Raw genomic sequence first — 23,022 nt, forward strand, 5'->3', positions numbered from 1 at the left:
GATCCGTAGGTGTCCTCAAAAAGCTAGATAGCTTTCCTGCCTCCATGGGGTTCTGTGAGAAATAAACTACTTGCTACTTGCCAGCATGGTTTATGAAATTGATGGAATGAGTGTGCTTGCTGCTTTGATTATTAGTCATTAGTCATGTGTTGAGCAAACTGGGCTTAGAGATGGCTGAAAAAGGGGCCACGGGAAAAAGTGGAATGTCCAATAATTGCAGGGGAGTTGTCTGGTATATATTACATAAATTCGAACTGTTGAATTTGCAATGCATTCAACAATCGCATTTTTGAAGTCCGGATGTAATCAACTCCTTACAACAAGGAATGCACTAAAGGTGCTTCCTCAAACTATACTATGGAATTCAGATAATTGTTTCATTTACTGTTTAGGAGGGGCTTGAATATATGAAAGTCATATGATTTTATGGAACTCTACGACTGAAAAAGTATAAGCATAACATGCAACTTGAACATGTGAAAACCCTGCCTGTTTAGCCAGACTTTGGAATTGCATCTCTGTCCTTTCTTGTCCCTTCGGGTTCATGCTTGTCATGTATAAATATGACTGTAACAAGGACCTCGCCGCAGCACTAGTTCCAGGAGCTGCTGGGACGACCAAGTCCACTGCTATCACTTTCCCGTTACTTGGCAATGTTTCATAGCAATTCTTTAAAAGTTTTAAGCAGTCTAGGTCATCCCAGCCATGGAGTATCCACTGCTTCATTCAAATTTACATGGTTAGTAATAAGTGTATTTTCAATAGCAATAAACCACCAGTTGTATCAAACATAACCTTCATGAAAATAGCCTCTCCTTTTGGGATGCTCATGAACATATCTCCTGCAACATGCTCGATACCTGAAAAAAGTCTTGTCATTTATTTAAACGCTTTCTCGAATTAAGAGTAACAGCAGGAAAACCATTTTGATTAAAATGTTTACCGGTTCGAATATAGTCTTCATGTCCTTTAAACTGTAATAAACGATTTGAGGTGCAGTAGTTTTCTGTTTACTAAAATCAATTCTATGATTTAGGTAAGTCACCAAGATGCTGAACTGGAACTAATACCTGGATAAGAGGGCGACTTTTCTATAATCTGAGGCAAATCATAGTTGATACCCTTAATGGAAGGATACTTGGAAAGGATCATGTTAAGGATAGAACCATCTCCCCCGCCCACATCCACCAAGGATTTTAGACCTACAAAACCATCATATTTATCAAGAATTGTCTGCATAAGTAGAGGGTCGAAGTCCCTCATGGAAGCCTTGAATATTTGGGAAAATCTTGCATCCTTTCCCATGTATTCCATAGCGTTTATCCCATGTGCCCTGTCAAAAGGAATCCCCCCTTCGACGACTGCATCTTTTAAATGGTACCTGTTGTTATATACCAGTAAAGGATCAACTGTTGTACTAGAGAATTTAATCAACTATAAAGACAAGGATGTCCATGGATCACAAATATCATACCAAATATCCATGATGAATTTATCCTGAATCATCATCAGAAAGGGAGTCAACCATCCTCCATCTTGGTTCTTAATGAAGTATTTGGCCACAGGTGCTAAACCATATAGCCTATGAAACTGACCACCCTGACTATAGAGCAAGTGAGAATACAATGGCTAGCGAGAAGGCTGAGGATTCGATCTAGCACAAAGGGTGCCTCTGGGTTATCCAGAGTAGCAATTTGCAAGGCAATTTATGAAGGGGAGAGCAGGGCCCCCTGGCCAGCTTTCTCTATGATCTCGAACACTCCTAGCTCTATCGACGCTCTCAAGGCCATAGGCAGTACTGATGCAGTCACAAGTTGCATGGCATATTTCTGCTGGTATTCTTCTTCTTCTTCCATGCTGTTAGAGGGAGAGGTTGCCATTTGGTTTTCCTTGCAGTACAATTAGGTTTTTGTTTTGAACACAGAAATTCGATGATCACAATGAAAAAAAAATCTAATAGAACAACTGCTCATTTTGCTCCACTTGTAACCATGCAATTGCTCTGTGGTTGTACAATTTATCACGCCTATGACTTTTATGCTCAGGTGATGACATTTTATTTATTTGGCCTATCTATATGTATATAATATATATTTTCCTTTTTGTCCTTGCATTCAGTTACTTTATTATAAATATGAATAAATAAATAAATGAATATCATGACCACACGAGAAAATGAGGATGGTTTTTAAACTATGACGGCTCGTATGAAAAGTTCTGTAGGCTTCAAAATCTGACTCATATTTCTACTGTGATGGCTTGACTATTGTTTCAAGTTGTTAGTTTTTATAAGTTTGATAGCTTCAGAAAACTACTACTTCCTCACTAACATGTCTCAAACCCGTGCCATGACTGCAATATAGTGGAATTCTTGAATGAAATTTTTTTTGCTTGAATCTTGTCATTGATATGCTTAAACTTAAGGCGAAGATGGCTCGTAACAGTGAAATTGTCCTGCAACTTACCACTCGGTCATCATCGCCAACAGCTTACCAACTAACAGTCTTACAATACAACTGAACTTCAAAATATCCACTTGCTAAAGATGATCGAGTTATAAATTAAACATCTATACTCTACCCGTATTGACAGATTGATAATTATACACTTCAAAAGATATGCCTATTGTGTTAACTGAGATCAGCAAGCTCAAGCCTTGACAAAGAGAGGATCTATTGGACTGGTGTAATACGAGATGTGTCAAGCAGTAGAAGTTTTGAACAGGTCCAAGCAGCATTCTTTTGCAAGTCCTCTGTCCCAAAACTTCTCATAGTATTCGGCATAAGTAAATTCCCTATAGGCTGCTGGATGGTCAGGGTCAATCAAATCCTTTGCAGGCCCTATCACAGCATCAGGTGAAGGACAATAGAATGTGGGGATTGATATTCTCTCCTCGTAAGAGTTAACAACTGCTCTGTGGAGCACACTCTTGTATCGATCATTGCTTATTACCTGCATTTGGTCACCAATATTGACAATGAATGTACTGGGAATGGGATTAATAGCAATCCACTTTCCATTTCTGAGAACCTGCAATCCAGGGACATGGTCTTGCAGAAGAATAGTGATCAAATTGGGGTCAGTATGTCCAGGCAATCCATATGTGAGCTCTGGCTGCGGACATGGAGGATAATAATTCATGGCCATGTGCTGTCCTTGCTTGCTTAATGTCTTCTCTATGTAGTCTCTTTTAAGGCCCAAGCTTTCCGATATGGCTTCAAGCAATGTCAGCACTAGCCTTCGAACACTTGTGGAATATTCAGACACATTTTTCCTGCCAGTTAACAAACTAATTGATTAAATGTGAATTAAATGCACAATGTCTACTGGTGAGATATATGCATATCATATCAAAGTACCTGAACAATGGAGGATTGCAAGGCCATTCTTGGATATAATCCGCCAGAGGGTAACAATGGAGCCTGAGGAAGTCTCTCCAGTTAGAGACCTTTTCTGTCTTGACATTAAAACTTGTAGAGAGCCTTGTGGTTTTGGTAGGGTCATTGGAATAACATTTCAATCTCTCACTTTCAGGTAATTTAAAGAATTCTCTAGCAGTACGCATTATGCTGTTGATCATTTCATCGGGCAGTCCGTGATTCTTTACCTGAAAATACAGTAGCATGACAGCATTTTAATTGTTAAAGAGAGCAGGATATACTATATATACTCAATGAGTGCAACCGCGATGACATGATTAGTTTCATTTAGCACCTGAAAGAAACCATCAGTTTGGCAGGCTTGTCCAATCTGCTTGATTACAAGAGCGCGATTAGGACTCCGAAGGCCCTTGAGGTCGATGAGACGAATGGAACCGTCGGATTTGTGAACGTCGGAGAGATTTGGACGGTCGGAGACAGGACGGATATATTTGGAAGGTACATGTCTTACACCTGAGGCAAGATCAGCCAATAGTAGCTTAGTGGAAGCCATTGATCCTAAAATAAAAGGAAATCTAATGGATGAGTGATTTTGTTTTTCCTGAATGAGTGATTAGAAGAGCAAATGCATGCCTCTTTATAACAATGTTTGGAATTGAACAAGTTGTGAATATATTATGTTTATAAAGTCAATCTAGAATTACAATAGTAAGTATTGATTATTATTTTTATTTATTTTTTGTTTAATAATAACCATAATACTACTCGGTTCTTGATTTATTAACTAACAAAATGCCAGAAGAATATAATTAGCCATGTGATACATGATACCCTTCTTTCTATACTCCCCATGAATGCTGCACAAATCATGTGTAAATAAATGCATCAGAAGGGTTTCTGTTGGTGAGATCTTTTCTTGCAAAAAGATCTTCAAACAACATTGTCTAAGTCAGGTATTGCTGCTGTAGCAGAAATCCACGCGAGTGCCAGGAAAATTGTTTTTCATTTTTTTATTTTATTTTATTTTTGAAAAGGCAAAGTTCATCTTTAATTTATTAAAAAGAGATAAAACAAAAAGAGAAAAGGAACCGCATCGATGACATAAAAATGGTTAGAACTTGGTTTGGTCCATCAACTCAATCAGACAATGACATAAGTTTCATGACATCATTATGAAGTACGTCATTCCTTTCACTTTCCAAATGTAAGCTCTTCTCTCATCAGTTGGATAAATAATAAGAAAAGAAAAATAAACAAAATTCATCACGCTAATTTGGTTTTAATTTCTCCATTAAAAAAATAAGATTTGTTACCCACTTTTAAAAACTAAATTTAAATTTTTAATAAAATCACTATCATTCAATTTAAAATAGAAGGTAAAGATTACACTCATAATAAGTCATGTTCATTTTAAACATGAAAAGATTTAATTTTAAAAAATCATTAATTCATTAACTGGAAAAACAGTTAGTAAATCACTACCGAGTAATTGAGAAAATTTATAAAAAAAAAAAAAGAAGAAGTTAATTTAACCAGCTGATTAATAATTAAAAATTTTAATTGAAATATATATTTTAAAAAATATATTTCTAAGAGCTTGAAATTATGTTTGTATAGATAAAAGACATTTATAAAAATAAAAAGTTAATATCAATATATATGGTCCATTACAGATTATTTTAAACTTGAAGAAAGATGTTAACAGTATTTTAAAAGATAATCAGTTAATTAATTTTTTATTTAATTTTTGTAAAAGATTAAATTTTATTTCACATATAAATATATATATAACCGGATAAATATAAAATATAAAAATACATATTATAAAAGTATTTATAATCTTATGGTGATATAATTTAGGGGAAAAGTGTAAGTGGTTCAAGTGGTATGATGTGGAAGCGATAAATACACAGCAAAGTCTTTGTTTATTTTGTTTGGTTAGGTGTAAGCCTACCAAACTATCTAACTGCTCAAAAGAAATTAGAAAAATAAGCCAACCAAATAATTTGATACACTGACAAATCACTTGCGGATGTCATGGTTCATACGTCACAATATCATACCAAGCAGACGACCAACATGATGTATGGATTCCAGGATTTGTTGGTTAGTCATAGAGCAAAGTGTGTTTCATTCTGAGGGCGAGGGGTTAATTCCTCTTCCAGTTATTATATTATTCCCACACCTGCGATATCTGTTTAAAACATGAAGCCCACTCAACTTTTTAATTCAGAATCAGATGTTAATTTGTATATACAAGGAATGTGTCTTTCTTCACGATTTGCATAGGCTACAAAATTGTGTTAGGTCGTGCTTCTGATTGCAACTAAGAGCAACTGCTTATTTATACTGTTGTTTATACCGGAATAGTTCAGTTGTAATCAAGTGCAGGACAGAGGAAGTGATTAGGAATTGCCTCGTCCAGTTGAATTGGTAAAGACCCCCTCCACTTTTTCATTTGGTTTTACAGTGAATATTTGACCAAATATTATAGGCTCTCGCCTTTTGGATCTGCATTTGACAAACTATTTAAATTGTAAGAAAATTAACCATTAGCCCCCGTCTTGTGAGGAAGAGAATCGATATAAATAATTAAAAAATTATTTATATCGATTCAAAGATCAAAAAAGAGCTTACCTGTTTTTTCTCCTTTCTCATGTTTCAAAGATCAAAAAAGAGATTCTGGCTGGCAGCATATTGTGAGGGTAAGAAAGAAAGTAATGATTAAATATTACATCCGTCAAAATATGAAATGTTGTAAATAAATAATCACAAGTGGACCGTTTGCTATCTACTTTTCATTCGACAAAAATAAAACATCTATAGTGTGCCATTAATAGACCACATTATGGGCCATAGACAAGATGAAGGATTGACATTTAATTTTAAGGTTGAAGGGCACATATATGGCCCTTAATTTTAAAAATAGATTACGCCGTGGCCTTACAGAATATGCCTAGGCTTTTAGCTATACGGAATTCTAGAATTTAAAATTTATTGTTTTCTTATATAAAAAAATGTTTAAAATGCTATTAATTTATTTATGATTATATTAAAATAAAATTATAATATAATATAATTAAAAAATAACTTCGTAGTTAATATAGTAGTAAAAAATATAACTAAAATGGTTTTATCTAAATTTATTTAATTATTAGTTAATAAATTACATATCAGTACTATATTTATTTGTCAAAATAATTTGTACTTATGTATCAAATTTATTAAGGCATATATCAGAAACTTTTTATTCTTTATATAAAGGGATGCGAAATAGACTGCTGAAAACTCGGTCCCAACGTAAGAATGGGCTAAGCCTTAGAATACTTGGAGTTGCCTCCAAAATAGAAATTGAGTGGGCCTGTAACAACAGATTACTCAGTGCGACACTTGAAAACGAAACGCTCTTTCAGTAAGGCCCATCTCTCATAGTCATACAGGAATGATAGCATATGTCCTGGCCTAAGTTTATTGTCCCACGTCGGCCTTCTCACTTCTTAACTACACTTCGATGGACCGGATTAGTAATTAAAGTTCACACCAGTGCCATTTTTTCTTTGCCTTGCCCAAATATCCGTGTGCTGATGAATTTTATCCTCTGCTCCTACGTGGCAGCTGATCATTAAGTGACCGATCGCAGTGGTCAAACAATGTACAGATATTGACCCTTAACATATATCCATATGACGCCGCAGAACATCTTCTCCAGGAATTGCACACGGCACGCGGTTGCTATAGACAATTCTTTTAACCCAACTGTGAATTGCGGACATATATATATATACACATAAACTGCATCGCCCTCACTCTCACTTCCAATCCCCAATTCAACCGAATGGAGCATCCGATGATCTGCCATCTTCAGGGCGTCAACGAGGACCTTCTTGCAGATATCATGCACCGTCTTGATGGTCTAGCCTTGGCCTCCCTTGCTTCCACCTCTACTTACTTCCGACGCATTGTTCGACACCACACGTCCTGGAAACATTTGTGCCACTCTACATGGCCTTCTACTGCTTATCGTCTCCTTTCACCTTCTATCATCCACCGTTTCGATAATTTATTTGCTGACGCCTATCCCTTGATTCTCTATGATGATATGGCTAATGATAATTCTTGTGAATTAGAAACCACCACTTCATCTTGTGATTTTGTGTCTCTAGTCGATGTATATTACAAGAATCAATGCGTCCTTTCCAAATCTCTCGAGGGCATACCTGAAACTGTAGATGCATTCCAAACTAAATTCACAGATGCCAACTGGGACACGATTTCCGGAGAACGTCAGCAATGGTTTCTCAATTGTCCTTTTAAACTGCAAATCCTGGATACCGCAGATTATGATGAGGATGATCTCGACTTGTCGAATGGTAATCTTGGTGATACTAACAATGATGAAAGATCAACTCCTCTGCCCTTATCACCAGCAGACCAAAAGACACAAGACCACTGCAAGGAGTTGACGCGAGACCTCAGGTTGAGTAGGATACTTTTAGACACAAAGGCAGGTAGGGCAGTTAATCTCTCGAGCTGGAAGCCATTTTCTGTACAGAGTATTTGGCCCCATCAGGGGAACCATGTGATGCATTTTGGGAGCGTTATACCAGTGGAAGAGACTCTACTGCCTGGCAAGCTGGTCAGGTGCAAAATAACAACTAAATTTAAGGTGACAGAAAGGCAAGGGTATTCCCGATGGAGGGATATCAGCATGAGCATTGAGGGTGTGTCAGGTGCCACCGTTAATGGGAGGAAGAGTTTGATGATTCTGAATAAGGCACTATACAGCCCACGAAGTACAAATCAGCTTAAGGTGGAAAATGGCCTCAATCAATATGAAAAGCACAAGAAAGAGATGGCTAAGAGACGAGAAAAGAGAGAGAAACTAACTAATTGGCTTTATATATCAATTGAAATTGCAATGTTTGCAGTTTCTTGTCATGCTTTAACTCGATTGTTTTAGCAAAATCAACACATAGTTGCAATGAAGATTCTTTACACCGTGTAAATATATACACCTCAATCTGTTAATATAGTAACACAAGAGGTGATAGAAAAAAATGGTAATAAGTCTTGTGCAGAGTATGTGTGATCTATATGTCACCGTATGTCATGCATTTTCCAGCTCCCTTGATAAGCACATAAGACTTAAGAGGGCCAGAACTCCTTACCTTATAGAAGTCATAGACAAATGAGAAAGACATCCGAGTAAAACTTTATGTTATACGTTCACATATACTCATAATTATCATTATAATCAAACTGAGAATATATATTTTTTAATTATTGAAAAGAATCAATAACTGCAAAAGTTAGTGTTCAATATGAAGAAAACATCTGTGCCCATTGTTAAAGTGGCCAGCATACAAGTATGAAAAGAAATGTCTCTCTATTACTAAGAGTTGCGGGACATTCTTCTCCAAAACTTTCCAAATCGTAATTCAGTGTGGAGCATTGAAAAGAGCTCTGCTAACAATGCCAGTGGCCTCTATGTAGCGATCCACACACCTGGAGATGCAGCTACTTTCGCTCCCACTAAGGCTTGACCCTGGTTTTGTGATACACTTATCGAAACATTTACCCCGAACAGTCTGCAATGAAATAAAAAAAAAAAAACTTTAAGTTTAGTAGACTAATAATATGCATACAAAATGCTTATCATCTGCAAAGCATCCGTTCGAGCTTCCCGAGCAAGAAATATGTAGGAGAAGCACCATATAGTCATTGAGGTCAAAATCATAAAGCATTGGTGGCTGAGAAAACGAATGAAACAAAATCAAATCCACCAAAACTAATCACTTGAGCATTCACATCTCTGAGGTCCAATGGCAACTGATATAAGCAAGATATGTGAGCCAAAATCCCCACGACACCTTCATTGTTCAAAAGCAAGCTAGTTGCCAATGGTTAAAGATACCAGGAACATATAGCTTTATATGCAATTAATGTATTGAAGATACATTAAAGTTTCACACAACCTTCAACTTTGCTCAAAATCATACAAAAAAACCAAAAAGAAGCTATGTTAATTTATTTGTGGTATAATGAATCTAGAATACAACATGAAGTGTACAAATCTATAGTTTGACAAAGAAATGAATTGATAAATTGAAATCTAGCAAGCGTCTAAAATATGCATACTAAAGAATCAAATGACTAAAATAGCAAAAACCTCAAGGAACTCCTGAGCATAAGCCTGGGCGAGCTGTGTCTTGACCTGGTCCATAAGATCTGAAGTTGACACTTGAGATCCTGTTCCAATTGATGATGGTGATGAAAACGTATCCATTCTCTCTCTCTCTCGCTCTCTCTCTATGTGACTCGTTTCTTCTATGTGAGAGGTAGAGCTTAGAGGAGATGATAAACCCTAGAATTACAATTGCCCTCAATGATACATCAGATGTTGTTGACTCGTAATTCTTAAACCCTCTGGGCCCAAATCCGCTGCTTTATGGCCCATATTATCTTACCCCTATGTCTCATTCTCAACATGGGTTTGGGCTTACGGCTGGCCCACACGATTATAGTCTCTTCAATTACACTGCATTAGTGTCATGCAAGGTGATCGAGTTTAATTTTGAGGGATTTTAAGTTAGGGTTTAATAGTTCAATGCCATCTTCCATTCTTAAATTGCTCCAAAATCAACGGGATTTTTTCAGTTTTAATTTTCTAATTCATTTTAGAGATTAAATATTATAATTTCTTTTAGGAAGTAAAGAGATCTTTTTTTTTTCATTCATGTCATCTACAAAATAGAATACTAACATACAAATTAATCATCAATAGGATTGATAACGACATTTTGGCTAAGAGATTATCAAAACTCAATTTTGTTCATATTTCTTTTATTATCTTTGCATCTCTTTTGAATATTTCATGGGTACTATAATGTGACAAGAACTAGCTATTAAATCTGACTTAAAGAATAATTTGTCAAAATATATGACATGAATGAATTTTTCCGTAACAAATACCTCTCAAATACTAAACACTCCCACAAAAAGAGAGAAAAGAAAAAAAAAAAAAAAGAGAGAAGAAAAAGCAAAAGAAAAGTAATGAGAAATGAGCTTATCGTCGACCACAACTCAATAGAAATCAATTAAGGGTTTGAACAGTGTAATTGGTAGATAATATCCTGACTGCTGGGCAGAGATATACGTATAGTCACTATAATGATTTTGCTAACATATTTGTCATACTAAAATATTATATTGAAACTATTATAGTATAGAAACTTTATAAACAGCTATATGATACAAAAACGGTAACCTAATTTAGTCCACAGGTAGCTTCTTCGTGAATCAATGGATGGATATGTCCTTGAAAAAGGAAAAATAAGACATGATCCTAAAAGTCAACTCGAGAAATTACGCTGCATTCCCCTTTAGTTTGGATTGCACGCCTGCTTAGGCCCAGAAAGTGAAAAAGAAAATAAAAAGAGAAGAGACTCCATATGCTCCGCTAGCTGCTCTTCCTTGACCTAGTCTTTCGGCCCTTTTTGGTCAAGTCTAACTATTCTAAATAACGACTTCACTCACATGAAGGGGAATCGATCAATTGAATCTTCAACACACAGGGTCAGATAAAAACTAGGGAAAGCAAATACCGGGGCTGGTCACCCTGGAGAACAGAGACCTTACAATCTGCTTGTATTGTGGAAAAAAAGGGCATCCTTTTCTATTTTCTTCATCCACGTAAACACACCAACTTGCTGCTTTCGCATGCATTGAGCCACTCAAATGGAACTGACTGGACTTTTAAGCGCTGCAACTTGTTAATTTTTTTTCATTTCGTGCACATATTTCTTGCTTCATTTCTTCTTTGTTTTGCTTCCTATATATACGATTTCTATCTGCTAACACTCAATAAGGATAAACATATATATGGTTAAAGGTGTTTATGCAGTTACATACTGGAGCGACCAAATCAGTGACTTTATTGATTGCGTTTTTTATTAGAGCAACTATAACATATATGAATTATTCGTCACCCTTAGTTAGCTAGCTACTATTTCAAAAGATTTAACATTCAAATCAAACTATAGCCCTTAATATTCAACACTTGCTAACAGAGAGACAGAGGCCGACACTGCGTAGAAAAAACAAGATAGCCGCCAACTGGACCGTAGAGTATGATTGGTGGTCCAGCACTGCAGTTGTAGATGTAGAGTTTTGGAACAAGGGAGTGGTCCTTTCTCTATCTCTCTCTGTATATCTTGTACATGTATAAACCTATCTCCCTGCAACAAAATGCACCACTGGATTTTGTTTCCTTCCGTTTGTCATGGATGCTTGATTTTATTTAATAATACATTGTTATAAAGTCTTCTGCTATGAGATGTTATGATATATACATAATTTAGTAGTATATATCAGGAGCTATCGTTTAATTATGATTCAACTTAAGTAAATCCAATTTTAGAGCCTCGTTTCTAATTCCAATCGATCGATATGATCATAAAGGAAATATGTAAATGGTCCATATCCTCATTTACAGCTTATTACAAGTGGTATATAGTGCAGTTGGTATTGCACTCTTTCTTGTTGGATTCCCTTTAAAGAAAGGACGGGGGGAGAGAGAGGTCCCCCATAAAGTTTAACATAGCCATATAGTTACGTTGGAAGTAGAAGAGAAAGTGAAGACGATCTTTTATAATGAAACCCTTACTGATGAATTTCTTTCATAATAAGAGGGAACCCTATAGGAACAGGACCCCAACCTAAAGCAACCTATAGTAGGGAAAGGGAAGAAGAAGAAGAAGAAGAAGAAGAAGAAGAAGAAGCATAAGAAGAAGGGGGGAAAAGAACAAAGGAAAGCAGGTGTAAGTACATATATATATATATACACTCCACGTCGTTGAGTAAGTTTAAATAAGGGATGGCATGAGCTTTTACAAGTAAAAAAGGTTTTGCGTGTCAATGCACTTTGTGAACAAAGAAAAAAGGGGTCCATTCCCATTAATAACTCCAACAGGTGAGACACCATTCTCCATTCTTCCCATCCTTTCTGCACATTACTTGATTTATGGATGCTAGCTGGTGCTATACTTTCAGATATTTTTTTTTTCCTTTTTTTTTTTTTGTTTTTAACGTTTCTTTTCTTTTTGTTGGGTCCATTCTTTGAATTTGAACCCAATTTTCAACATCCATTTATTTTGGGTTGTCGCTTGTCAATTTTTATGTTAGGGGTTTCAAAAATTAATTACTGCCATGTATGACTATCCGCTATACCATCTATATGTTTTTAACTATTTTTATATAATGCACCAATTATTAAATAAGTTATATTTTTATTCTAAATCAATAAAAGAAATTCAAATTATATAATAACTTATTTATCATTTATTCTGCCTATAGCACTTGAGTAGCTAAAAAGGACTCTTCTAACTAATTATTTGTATTTCTAATTGAATAGATCTATTTTAGTTGGCCAACAGATTGACTTCTTATATCATACATATTTCCAAGTCACACTCTTCGAACCAAACTAATTTTATTGCAATAAGTTTTTTTTTTTTTAATTCAATTAGTTTTATGCAGAAGTGGTATAGAAGTAAAATATGTACTACTTTAGTAGAGTTAACTAGTTGCGTAAAAACTAAGTATATATAAATATATTGAGAAAAGAGACAAACATAATCTTAAAAGTATTTTGACTCTAATAATGAAGTGTTCATATTAAGAAGTTAGGTGCATGTAAGTTCAACGATGTGGTAATAACTTTAGAGAATAACTTATTTTACATAAATAATTTATTTTATCTTAAATTTTTAATGTAATATAGCTTAATAATTTTTAAAATATACATATATTTATTTCTATGTAGAATCTAAAAAAATTATAACTTGTTATAATGTAAAATTTACTCATACTATAACTGCTAAAGTTGAAATCAAAATTTATATAATATACACTTTACATATAATGGAAGAATCCTAGAATTATCTATTTAACTATAGGAATAAATACCTTTTAAATTCCCATTTAGCAGCTTCTTAACTGGTTAACTAAACAAATATTTGTTACATATGATATTGACATTGATAAGTAGAAGATTGTGCTACAGCTAGAACACCAGCTAAGCTATCTATATAGTTTTGCCACTTGATTTATTTTACTTAGGATTTAATTAGGTATAAATCAGTATTACATTATTTGACAACTAAAGATGTCTGACCTAGTGTTGCTGAAATTTTATTTGAATGATTCTAATAAGAAATTACTTTGATATTGTATATGGTTTAGATAAAACTTTATAAAATCTTAGTTTAAAGTTTAAGTATTTGGTTAAAATTAAAGTTCATTTAGAAATTTCATATAATTAAATTTATAAAATTAATTACGATCTTACTTATACCATTTTCGAGGATGTGTTATTTACCTTCTGTCATTGGTTATATAAAGACAGGTGGACATGCAATTCATTAGTTCAGCAAATTCCCAGCTTGATTAGTGTGTGAACATATGCACTTTCAATTGCATGTAAATAGTATTGAATACATAAGGCGCTTTCTTAAGAAAAAGAAAAAGAAAAGTAAAGTTTGTCAAATACGAGTCATGTGCTCTATCTTCATCAGAAATTATTAATCTTTAATATTCCCAAATTAATCAGATACGAAATAATCAAATTCAAGCCTAGCACGATTTTGGCATTGCCTTGTGTTCATTGTATGGATTGTGAAGCTTATAGATACATATTTTTCCCCACAATCTCATTGAATGTTCACCCAATTAATTAAAAGCAAGTGACGATTAGCTACCTCAACACCTCACTGCTATGAGATAAGGAGGTCAAGTTGTAAATGTTTACTATATCATCTTAGTTACGTACCATAAATTCAGCCTGCAAGTTACGAATTGTATGGCTATTATATTATCAATTTTCTAAATTGGCTACTTGATTTGATTTTTTCTTTTAGGTTCTTTGAGTAACACTTGAGTTTGACCGTATATTTTAGTTCTAAACCTACAACCAACCTTTTTTAAAGTCTCGTGAAGAGTGATACATTCAAGATTACTGTATCTATCAGGTTTATAAAATGTTAAATTATTATAACAATTTTTTGTCATCAAGTGCCTATTAAAAAATCAATATAAATTATTAATAATCTTTTGCTATTAACAAACATCAGTATTTATTTATATTTCTTTTTTAAAAAAAAACAACACGTTAAATGTAATATAATAATTAATCAGAAAATCTTAGCTGATAGGAGTTGGGATTAATTGATACTATTACTAAAGAAGAGGATAAAAAACGGTAGACTGGTTGAACGTGTTTAGAGATGCGAGCCAAGGAAAAGGTTGTAATCGGGAGTTGGGGACTAAAGTTAAGGGCTTTTATTTGTTTATTAAGTCAAAACACGACAGCTTGTTACCATTAATTATTACTTTAATCATTAGTGATTAGATTAATATAAACGACACGTCACCCTGGTTTAGGGAGATGACGAAAGCTACCCTCTTGCACATTCACATACATATTTAATTAAATTAACTATTACTTGGAGTACTAATCAATAGATTAATTAATTAATGGATAAATCGAGTACAAAGACAGACATGTTAGCATTACAATGCCAAATAAATCTACATTGTCTCTTTCACTAGTACGAGTTTTATATAATGCTGCAGGGATGAAATTGATACAAATAAAAAATTAGTAGTACTAAATAAAAATTAAAAAAAATTATTTTAATCATTTATGTCACGTTTTCCTCTAATATTTATTTTCTTAAAAAAAGTAATTTTCCACCTTATTTTTCCTCTCTTTACATGATTTAATGAAATTTAATTCTTAAAGCTTTGGAGTTATAACCTCTAAATACTAGTTGTTGTAATTTGTGCTACCTTACCCTTATTAATATTTAAAAAAAAAAACGTATATACATATTACGGTCTTAATGAAATTGATGTATATTTTTTTAAAATAAAATTATATGATATTTATACTCATTTTTAATTGCATATTTTATTTCTAAATAATATATTTATATCATAGAAATTATTTTTATTTTATTTTTAATATTTTTATTTCACATTGAAGTCACGAATTTTCTTTTCGTTTCTTTGAGAGGGCCGTCGTGCACTTTGATTTTATTTCTCATTAACATAAAAACAATTATTTTATGTCTATATAAACATTAATCAGGTGGCATTTTTATATTTGAGATTGTTGTTTGGTGATAAGGAAAAGTTTATTTTTTCCAAATTAAAATAGACTATATTCTAATTTTTTTATAGACAGTTTTACTTTATAAAATCTTATTTTAAAAATAAGCATCAATTAAATATTTCTTTCTGAAAATATTTTTTCAATTAATTTTGAAAACGTAAGATTATAATCTCATTTGTATGATGATAACTTCCTCTAAATTCTTTTATTTTATTGATAAAATTATTATAAATTTTAACTTGACATAGCACTCTGTTTATCGTCTTTATGGTGTTTATGAAGAAAAGATTAATAGAAAAGTGATAAAAAAAAAAAAAAAAAAAAAGCCACGATGAGTCTAAAAGAAAGTTGTGGGTTAAAATAAAAAGAAAAATATATTGAAAAAAGAAGTGAGAAAGAAGTGGGAAAAAAAGGAGGCTGATAGACTTTGTTTTATGTATCAAGTTCAAGTTGTTTATTTGAACTTGAAAAGTAAGAGTTAGATATTAATAAAATGAAAATAATCAATTATTTTTCCTGCGTTTGTGTTTGATGGGAGTCCACAAAAAATCAGACGCTTGAGGCAAAAAGAAATCTTTAATTCAAAAAAATTAAAGAAAACAATTGAAAAATATAGGATGCATGCATGCAGGTGGAGGATGCAGAATGCAAAGAAGCCCCAACCATCACATGTGGATGTGGGCATCTCCATCTATTTACATATATCTGTTCTACCTGAGTAGGTATTGTTCATCAATTAGTTGCATTTTCTTACATATATTACCCCACTCCTCAATGGTCATGGGTTCTCCATTTCCTTACTATATTAGTTATGATTTCTTTTACTAGACGTGATTAACATATTGATATTATTATTATAATGAACATAATAAAACATGAATTGGCTTAATCATGTTAAATATAACGTTGTACCTTGTCCTCCTCCTAATGCTTGAAATTTGATTAAAAAACAACCAAGTGCGGAGGAGGGGCAATAAGCTCTTTCACCCAGTTTGCATCGCAGAGACACGGAAAAAGGGTTAGGAGTAATCAGGAGTTGGGTGCGGATAAAACCGATACCAATCATTGTTGACAGTACAGCGCAGGATTTGAATAGATTAAAGAAGAAACATTATATTACAGCAATGGGAGAATGCCACGTTTACAATTTTTATAAGAACTGAGAAACTTGATTGAAGGAGGCACTATCCTATTTGACAGCAGGTGGATTAGATAAAAAATATATATATATATATTTATTATTTAAAAATATTAAGTAAAGAGAATAATAAAATAAAATAAAAAAGTATGGGAAAGGTGGGCCTAAGTGAGCCTCATGTGACTGCATGCGGCCCTGCAACAGCACTGTTCCAACTTTTTACTAATATATCCTCTCCAGTCCTCCTGGTGTGGTCCGTACGGATTTAATTGAAAGCAAGTCAAAACCCCAACCTTCCCTTAGATTCCTTCCCTTCTCATCTTTCCCATCTTTTTTTCTTTGATTTATATATATATATATATATTATATATATGTGGGTATCTATACAATAATGTAGAAGACGTAAAGAGAATAATTAATAATATAGGAAGTGAAGATAACTTATTAAAAAAAAAGAAAAGGGAAGGAGGGGTTCTTAAAATAATCCAAGTTGAAAGAAAAATGAAATCTTTTTTTTTTTTTTTAAAGAAAAGGGTCGTGCTCTCAAAAAAAAAAAAAAACAGCTGGCCATATAAGGACCGTAGAAGAGAAACAATATACAGAAGAAGGAAGAAATAGCGGGCAGGATTGTGACAATGACAAGCTCACATGAGCCCAACCAGATAATACATGAGGTCCCCACGTATAAACTTTGATCTATCAAGTCTCTCAATTAGACAAAAACAATTTATTCACAAAACAATTTATTCACGAGACCTCAAACAAAGCCCAAACCCAAGAAAAGAGAAAAGAAAGAAAGAAAGAAAGAAAGAAATCGCCTAACTTGAGATTGAGAAGTTTCGAGGGAGGCACCCTTGTTTTAGTTTTGTAATACCCCTTTTCTTTAGATGAATTTTGGTACATTATTAAAGGTCAATAATAATAATAACAATAATAAGAAGAGGAACTTGCACTGCTCTTTGAAACGGAGGGAGGCAGGCAGCTGTTGTCTAACACTGCATGTTGTTGGTCAAAAAAGAAAGCACCGTTGTTCATTGTTGTATTACATTTTCCACAATTAATCTTCTCTAACCCTAGAGACTTGTCTACTCGTTGTTTTTGTTTTTATGCAAACGACTTTCCATTGTTTCTCCTTTGATTTTCTTCTTCTTTTTCTTCTTTTTCTTTCCCTGGAGTACTACTGCTGGTCTCATAGATCTCAAATCATTGTAAATATAAATAGATCACATGGAAATTGGATCCGCAGCTGGTATTATTAGTACTGAAGAAGAGCAGATGAGTAAAGGTAAACATCTCCCTTTCTCATACTCATCGTCTTCGTCTCCATCTTCTTCTTCCTCTCAGCACAAGCCCCATCATCTGCTTGCTCTCTCTCAAATCTATGATAAGAACCACCATCCTCAAGTGGGTTCTTGGCTGGGAAGCAAGTACGACCCTGAGCAGGAAGATGCCGGAAGTGCTGCAGGCATCTTCGAAGAAGAGGAAGGCAGTGGCGAAGGAGAGTGCGGTGTTGTGATACAAAAGGAACATATGTTTGATAAGGTGGTCACCCCGAGTGATGTGGGAAAGCTGAATCGGTTAGTGATCCCAAAGCAGCATGCAGAAAAGTACTTTCCATTAGATTCATCAACCAATGACAAGGGTCTTCTTTTGAATTTCGAGGATAAAACTGGTAAAGCTTGGAGATTTCGCTACTCTTACTGGAATAGCAGCCAAAGCTATGTTATGACCAAAGGTTGGAGTCGTTTTGTTAAGGATAAGAAGCTTGACGCCGGTGATATTGTCTCCTTTCAGAGAGGGGTAGGTGAGGCTGCTAAAGATCGTCTCTACATTGATTGGAGACGCCGTCCTGATGGTCCTCATCACCAACCTACTCACCGTCATCAGCAGCACCATTTATCGTCTATACCTTGGAGCCCTCTACTGATGCGGCCGCCACCAGTGCCTAGGGACCACTTTCATTTGTCCAATCCCAATTATTACAACAGTAGTGGTGGAGGTGGAGGTGCATCTGCTTACGGTTTCGGTTATGGTTACAATAGCAGCAATAACTATAATTACAATAGCAATGTTGGTTCATCTAATTCAGGGACAATAATATACATGAGATCCCCACAACAGGCTGGAATGGTGCAATGGCAGCAAGCAGCTGCAAGCAGTGGTGGCTTTATGGAGCCAATGGTGTTTGAGTCGGTGCCGGTGGTCCAAGGGAAAGCCGCTGCTAAGAGATTGAGGCTCTTTGGTGTTAACATGGATTGCCCCATATCTGATTCTGATCATGAATGTGACAAATTATCCACTTCCACACCTATACCTGCTATGGCAGCAGCATTACAGCAGCCCTCTCATCATCCGCTTCAATTAAGGCTGTACAATGGCACGCCTTTGCCTTCCCCGCAATTCCTTCACAAAGGCAAGTCATCTATGTCCTTAGATTTGGATATTTGATAATTTACTTTGTTAATTTCATATTAGACACCTACCATCAGCAGCAGCAGCAGCAGCAGCAAGAAGAAGATTCACATATAGCAGCTTAGACAGCTAATTGATTGCCCTGCCTTTTCTTTTTAAAATTCTTCATTTCTTCTTTTTAAAGTCCATTTCTTCGCTGCACACACCAAGGCCCAGAATTAAATTCAAATGCTGCTTCTTCAAAGTGATTAGTTGCTGAATAATGAGCCGGGGACCAGAAGAAGGAAACTAATGTGATTTCTCACACTACTACACATCTTATCAGCAAACTTGGGGTTTGAAGGTTAAAGGTTTCAATGGATTATTTAGTTCAAAGGACTTTTCCACAGTGCTAGCACCATTTCTCCCCTTTTCCTTTTCTCTTTTCTTTTCTTTACAAATTCTGTATAAATATTTATGTATAATACATTTGGGAAAGAAGAAAAAAGAAGAAGAAAAAGATAGCCTATTTATATATATTAGATATATATCCATGTTGCCCAAGATTTGAAGAAGTCTTTCTTCTTTTTGTAGGGACTGGTTTTCCCCAATATGTATCAATGACATGGTTTGCTCACTGATATTGGTCTCTATATAACAGCTCTTATATATATATATATATATATATATATATAATCTCGTGTTTCTTTCTTTCTTACCACTGTTGTTTAAGAGACTAACAACCTTTCCTGACCCTAAGTTACTGAGCGTAATGTTATAGCAACATTATGTGATTTGTAAGTTTATCTTTTCTCTCTCCTTTTGTTTTAACTTTGGTAGGTTGTTGTTCTTGTCGCTGCTTCCTTGGGCAGGCTCGCCAGGTTTTGCAGAGATTGTTGCAGAGCTTTTAATGGTATCAACTTTTTTTCTTTTATTTATTTTCTTTCTTTCTTTCTTTCTTCTTTACTTCAATTCTTGCTTCCTAAATTTGTTCAGTTTTCCTTCTTCCCCTCTTAATTCTTATTCTTCTCCCGCAACTTCTCATCATAATTTCGCCACAGCCTCATTACCGATTACTCTAATCTACAAAAGGATGCCCTAGATTAAAGGCCTATCTTTATTCGCGAGGTTTCTTCTTTCTTCTTCGTCCATCTCATTGCTTTTCATTGGCTGCACGACTTAATTACCATGGACTAGTCCCAAGAGGTGAAATTAACCGACCAAGGTATGCATTTGTTTGTTAAGTACAACTTTACTTCGTCTGATCATCATCATCATGATCCTAAATATATATCATCAATTAAATCTCTAGTGTTTTATATCATTAATTTGCAATTCCTATAATTTTTTTTCTTAATTACATTTCTCAACCTTAAGTAAACTTCTCTGAGTCTCTCATCTTCTGTGTTATTGTTTTACTGGCGGCCGCTATAAACAGTATCCAAATTTCCAGCGATTAATTAGCAAAATTAGGCCTCCAATAATCCACCAAAATACGACTAACTGAAACTGTTAAGAATCAAATAGTCAAAAGAGTAATTTAGAAGTACTGTCTCAATAAATGCAGTTTACACCTTTTCTCTTTCATCTAATTTAACCGATTAATTGGTAGTATATTCTATACTATCATCAGGACAATGGATATGCCCTTCCTTTGTTTTGGGGATAAAATTTGTAAAAGCTTGCTTAAATGAGTCATTTGAAGGTGTCCTTTGAGTCATCAAACTCTATTAGGAATTTGTAAAGTAGTTTAAAGTGCCGCACACCTTTTCTCTTGTAGAGATGAAGCTTAACTCCTGGAAATCAAAATTTTAGGAACTTCTCTCAAGGTATATATAGTAATTTAATTTTTATCATTATCAAAACTTAAGTATCTCATTTGGCTTTGCATCTTCAGCCAACATGACATTTTCATGTATAAGGTTCCTTGATATTTAGACATACTATCTTATGCATAATACCTATAAACACTGTCAATTTTTTTTTATCAGATTTCCCTTTATAGAAGAGTGTTTTCTTGTAGACAGGCTTATCCTGGAGTGATTTTGAAGATGTGATAAGTAAGTTAGAGTTAGTATTGACTGAAAACTACTTAACATACTGCACTAAATTTATGTTCTTTACAGGATGATCGCCAACAATTACTATCATTTGCTTAGGGCTTATAAGTAGGCTGTGCATCATCATCTTTGTCACTTCTTTTTCAATAGCATCGGTACGACGCCAGAAAGTTAGCTAGTGGAGCTGTATAGTATAGGGATAGTTCGCAACAGATGAAGTCGCATAACTAGCTATCCCATTATTTGATATTTAAATTATTGTCCATGGACCTTTCCCCAATTCAAGTGGCCAGAAGAAAGTGTCCTAGTTTTCGTGAGCCACAAATAAACCTTTCTTCATGAAAAATAAATATAAAAAAATGTTTCTACGTTCTCCTCTTTCCTCGATTGTTAAACAGATGAGGTCTGAGTTTTGATTGTGCGGTAAGCTTTTCTTCCATTAAACTTAGCCCGAGATCCAACCGTAACATAATGTTAATATGCGAGTGTTTATGTGAAGAACAAATCTGCTGCTAGTTCTTGATTAAATGTGGTTTTGTTCCAGTTTTTTTTTTTTTTAAATTATAAATATATACTTTGAGTTAATCTATACTGTGGCGGGTAGGACTTTTACGAGTGGCAAAATATTTTCTTAATAGTTTTAACGCAGCCGCATTCTCAAAGTTCAAACTCAAGATCTTAGTTAAGCTAGAATAGATCCGTATCCTCTCATCTATGCTTCACTGAGTCTAGTTTTTAGTTTTTCTTAATAGAATATTCAAGATAATGATATAAATAATAATAAAATTTCTAATTAATCTTATGTTTGGTCATGAAATTTTAGTTTGTTTCATTTTAATTATTCAACTTTAATTTTTATTATACTTTAGTCATTTCAGTAATGCGGAATTGGCAGATCGCATTTCTAAATATTAATTAACTTTTACACAATCGTAAATTTTATAATATGTGAATTTTTTATTTATAAAAGTGATTAAATTGAAATTTAATTAAAAATAAATTAGTTTAAAGTTTTGGGATAGAATCGAAGTGCAAAATTCAAAGATCCCGTTTATTTCATTAGATTGTGATTTGCATTTTGCACAATATGGACGTGTGAGTTTCTCGACATATGAGTGGACTAAATAAAGAATTCACTTTATTTTGATCCCTTAGTTAATTAAGATGATGTATAATCTACATTCCGTGTGGATAACACTAACAAGCATAATGTATATTTGTATAGACTTGAAATTTGGTCAATTCTTATTTGTATACCAAATAATAGATAATTAACATATTTTTATTAATTTAAAATGATAATTGACACATATTTTTTCAATAAATAATATACCAATCACAAAAGGAACATATAAAGAAGAGTATCTCTTAAAATTATCATATACATTTATAATTTCAACTAGTTATTTTTACGTACAAATTTAAGAAATTTGAAATGTCGTTCATGGCCTATGTTTTAAATGCATAGAGTTTAATTAAAAACAAGAATTGCATGCTATAAGTTTAAAAAGAAAAATATTAAAAAAACAACAACAGTGATTTAAATAAATTTTATAGTACCAAATAGTAATATAAACATGTTAGTATATTATTATAAATTTGATTATTAGAAGGAAAAATATTTTTTAAAAAAACAACAACGATTATTTAAATAAAGTCTATAGTACCAAGTAGTAATAAGAACATGCTAGTATATTATTAAAAATTGATTAACAGTAGTACTCCAGGACAGTATGAAAATTTGCTAACCATAAAGGAGAAAAACATGTCCGTGATTGATTCATGGATTGCTGAGGAAGAGAGTCACACAAGGTAAGAAAATAGCAAAAACAATCACTTTGGTAATGGAACACATTTGTCATCTTCAGGGACGTTGTCATG

At 33.8% G+C, this 23,022-nt stretch overlaps 5 protein-coding genes across 9 annotated transcripts; 2 read left to right on the forward strand and 3 right to left on the reverse strand.

The window, feature by feature from the left end:
• Positions 1-206: 206 nt before the first annotated feature.
• On the reverse strand, positions 207-2,058 carry LOC8288877 (caffeic acid 3-O-methyltransferase 1). The gene is given in 5 exon segments (XM_015718970.3): positions 207-717; positions 796-860; positions 1,071-1,381; positions 1,475-1,604; positions 1,607-2,058. Coding segments are annotated over 5 exon segments (1,083 nt in total). The 5' UTR covers positions 1,881-2,058; the 3' UTR covers positions 207-414.
• Positions 2,059-2,371: 313 nt separating this feature from the next.
• LOC8288878 (protein DMR6-LIKE OXYGENASE 2) lies at positions 2,372-4,019 on the reverse strand. The gene is made up of 3 exons (XM_002518899.4): positions 3,715-4,019; positions 3,360-3,607; positions 2,372-3,274 (listed from the first exon to the last, which is right to left on the reverse strand). Exons 1-3 carry the CDS (start codon positions 3,931-3,933, stop codon positions 2,701-2,703), a joined length of 1,041 nt encoding a protein of 346 aa, XP_002518945.1. The 5' UTR covers positions 3,934-4,019; the 3' UTR covers positions 2,372-2,700.
• Positions 4,020-7,215: 3,196 nt separating this feature from the next.
• Positions 7,216-8,340, forward strand: LOC8288879 (probable F-box protein At2g36090). Its single transcript, XM_002518900.2, has one exon. The coding sequence runs from the start codon at positions 7,216-7,218 to the stop codon at positions 8,338-8,340; it is 1,125 nt and encodes a 374-aa protein (XP_002518946.2).
• Positions 8,341-8,628: 288 nt separating this feature from the next.
• Positions 8,629-9,786, reverse strand: LOC8288880 (mitochondrial import inner membrane translocase subunit Tim13). Its single transcript, XM_002518901.4, has 2 exons — positions 9,550-9,786; positions 8,629-8,968 (listed from the first exon to the last, which is right to left on the reverse strand). The coding sequence occupies exons 1-2, from the start codon at positions 9,664-9,666 to the stop codon at positions 8,819-8,821; spliced, it is 267 nt and encodes an 88-aa protein (XP_002518947.1). The 5' UTR covers positions 9,667-9,786; the 3' UTR covers positions 8,629-8,818.
• A 7,645-nt stretch (positions 9,787-17,431) lies between these two features.
• LOC8288881 (B3 domain-containing transcription factor NGA1) lies at positions 17,432-21,687 on the forward strand. Of its 5 annotated transcripts, XR_007216086.1 has the most exons (5): positions 17,433-19,103; positions 19,922-19,994; positions 20,143-20,306; positions 20,862-20,910; positions 21,208-21,687. XR_007216086.1 is itself a non-coding variant. In XM_025157300.2 (3 exons), exons 1-2 carry the CDS (start codon positions 17,918-17,920, stop codon positions 19,990-19,992), a joined length of 1,257 nt encoding a protein of 418 aa, XP_025013068.1. In that variant the 5' UTR covers positions 17,433-17,917; the 3' UTR covers positions 19,993-19,994; positions 20,143-20,405. The 5 variants fall into 5 exon arrangements, 2 of the variants coding, with proteins under 2 accessions (XP_025013068.1, XP_002518948.1); XR_007216087.1 differs by lacking the exon at positions 20,862-20,910 and having other exon boundaries at positions 17,432-19,103; positions 20,078-20,306; XR_003079070.2 differs by lacking the exon at positions 20,862-20,910.
• Positions 21,688-23,022: the final 1,335 nt, after the last annotated feature.

The sequence above is a fragment of the Ricinus communis genome, chromosome 5, assembly GCF_019578655.1.
Source record: "Ricinus communis isolate WT05 ecotype wild-type chromosome 5, ASM1957865v1, whole genome shotgun sequence".
NCBI lineage: Eukaryota > Viridiplantae > Streptophyta > Magnoliopsida > Malpighiales > Euphorbiaceae > Ricinus > Ricinus communis.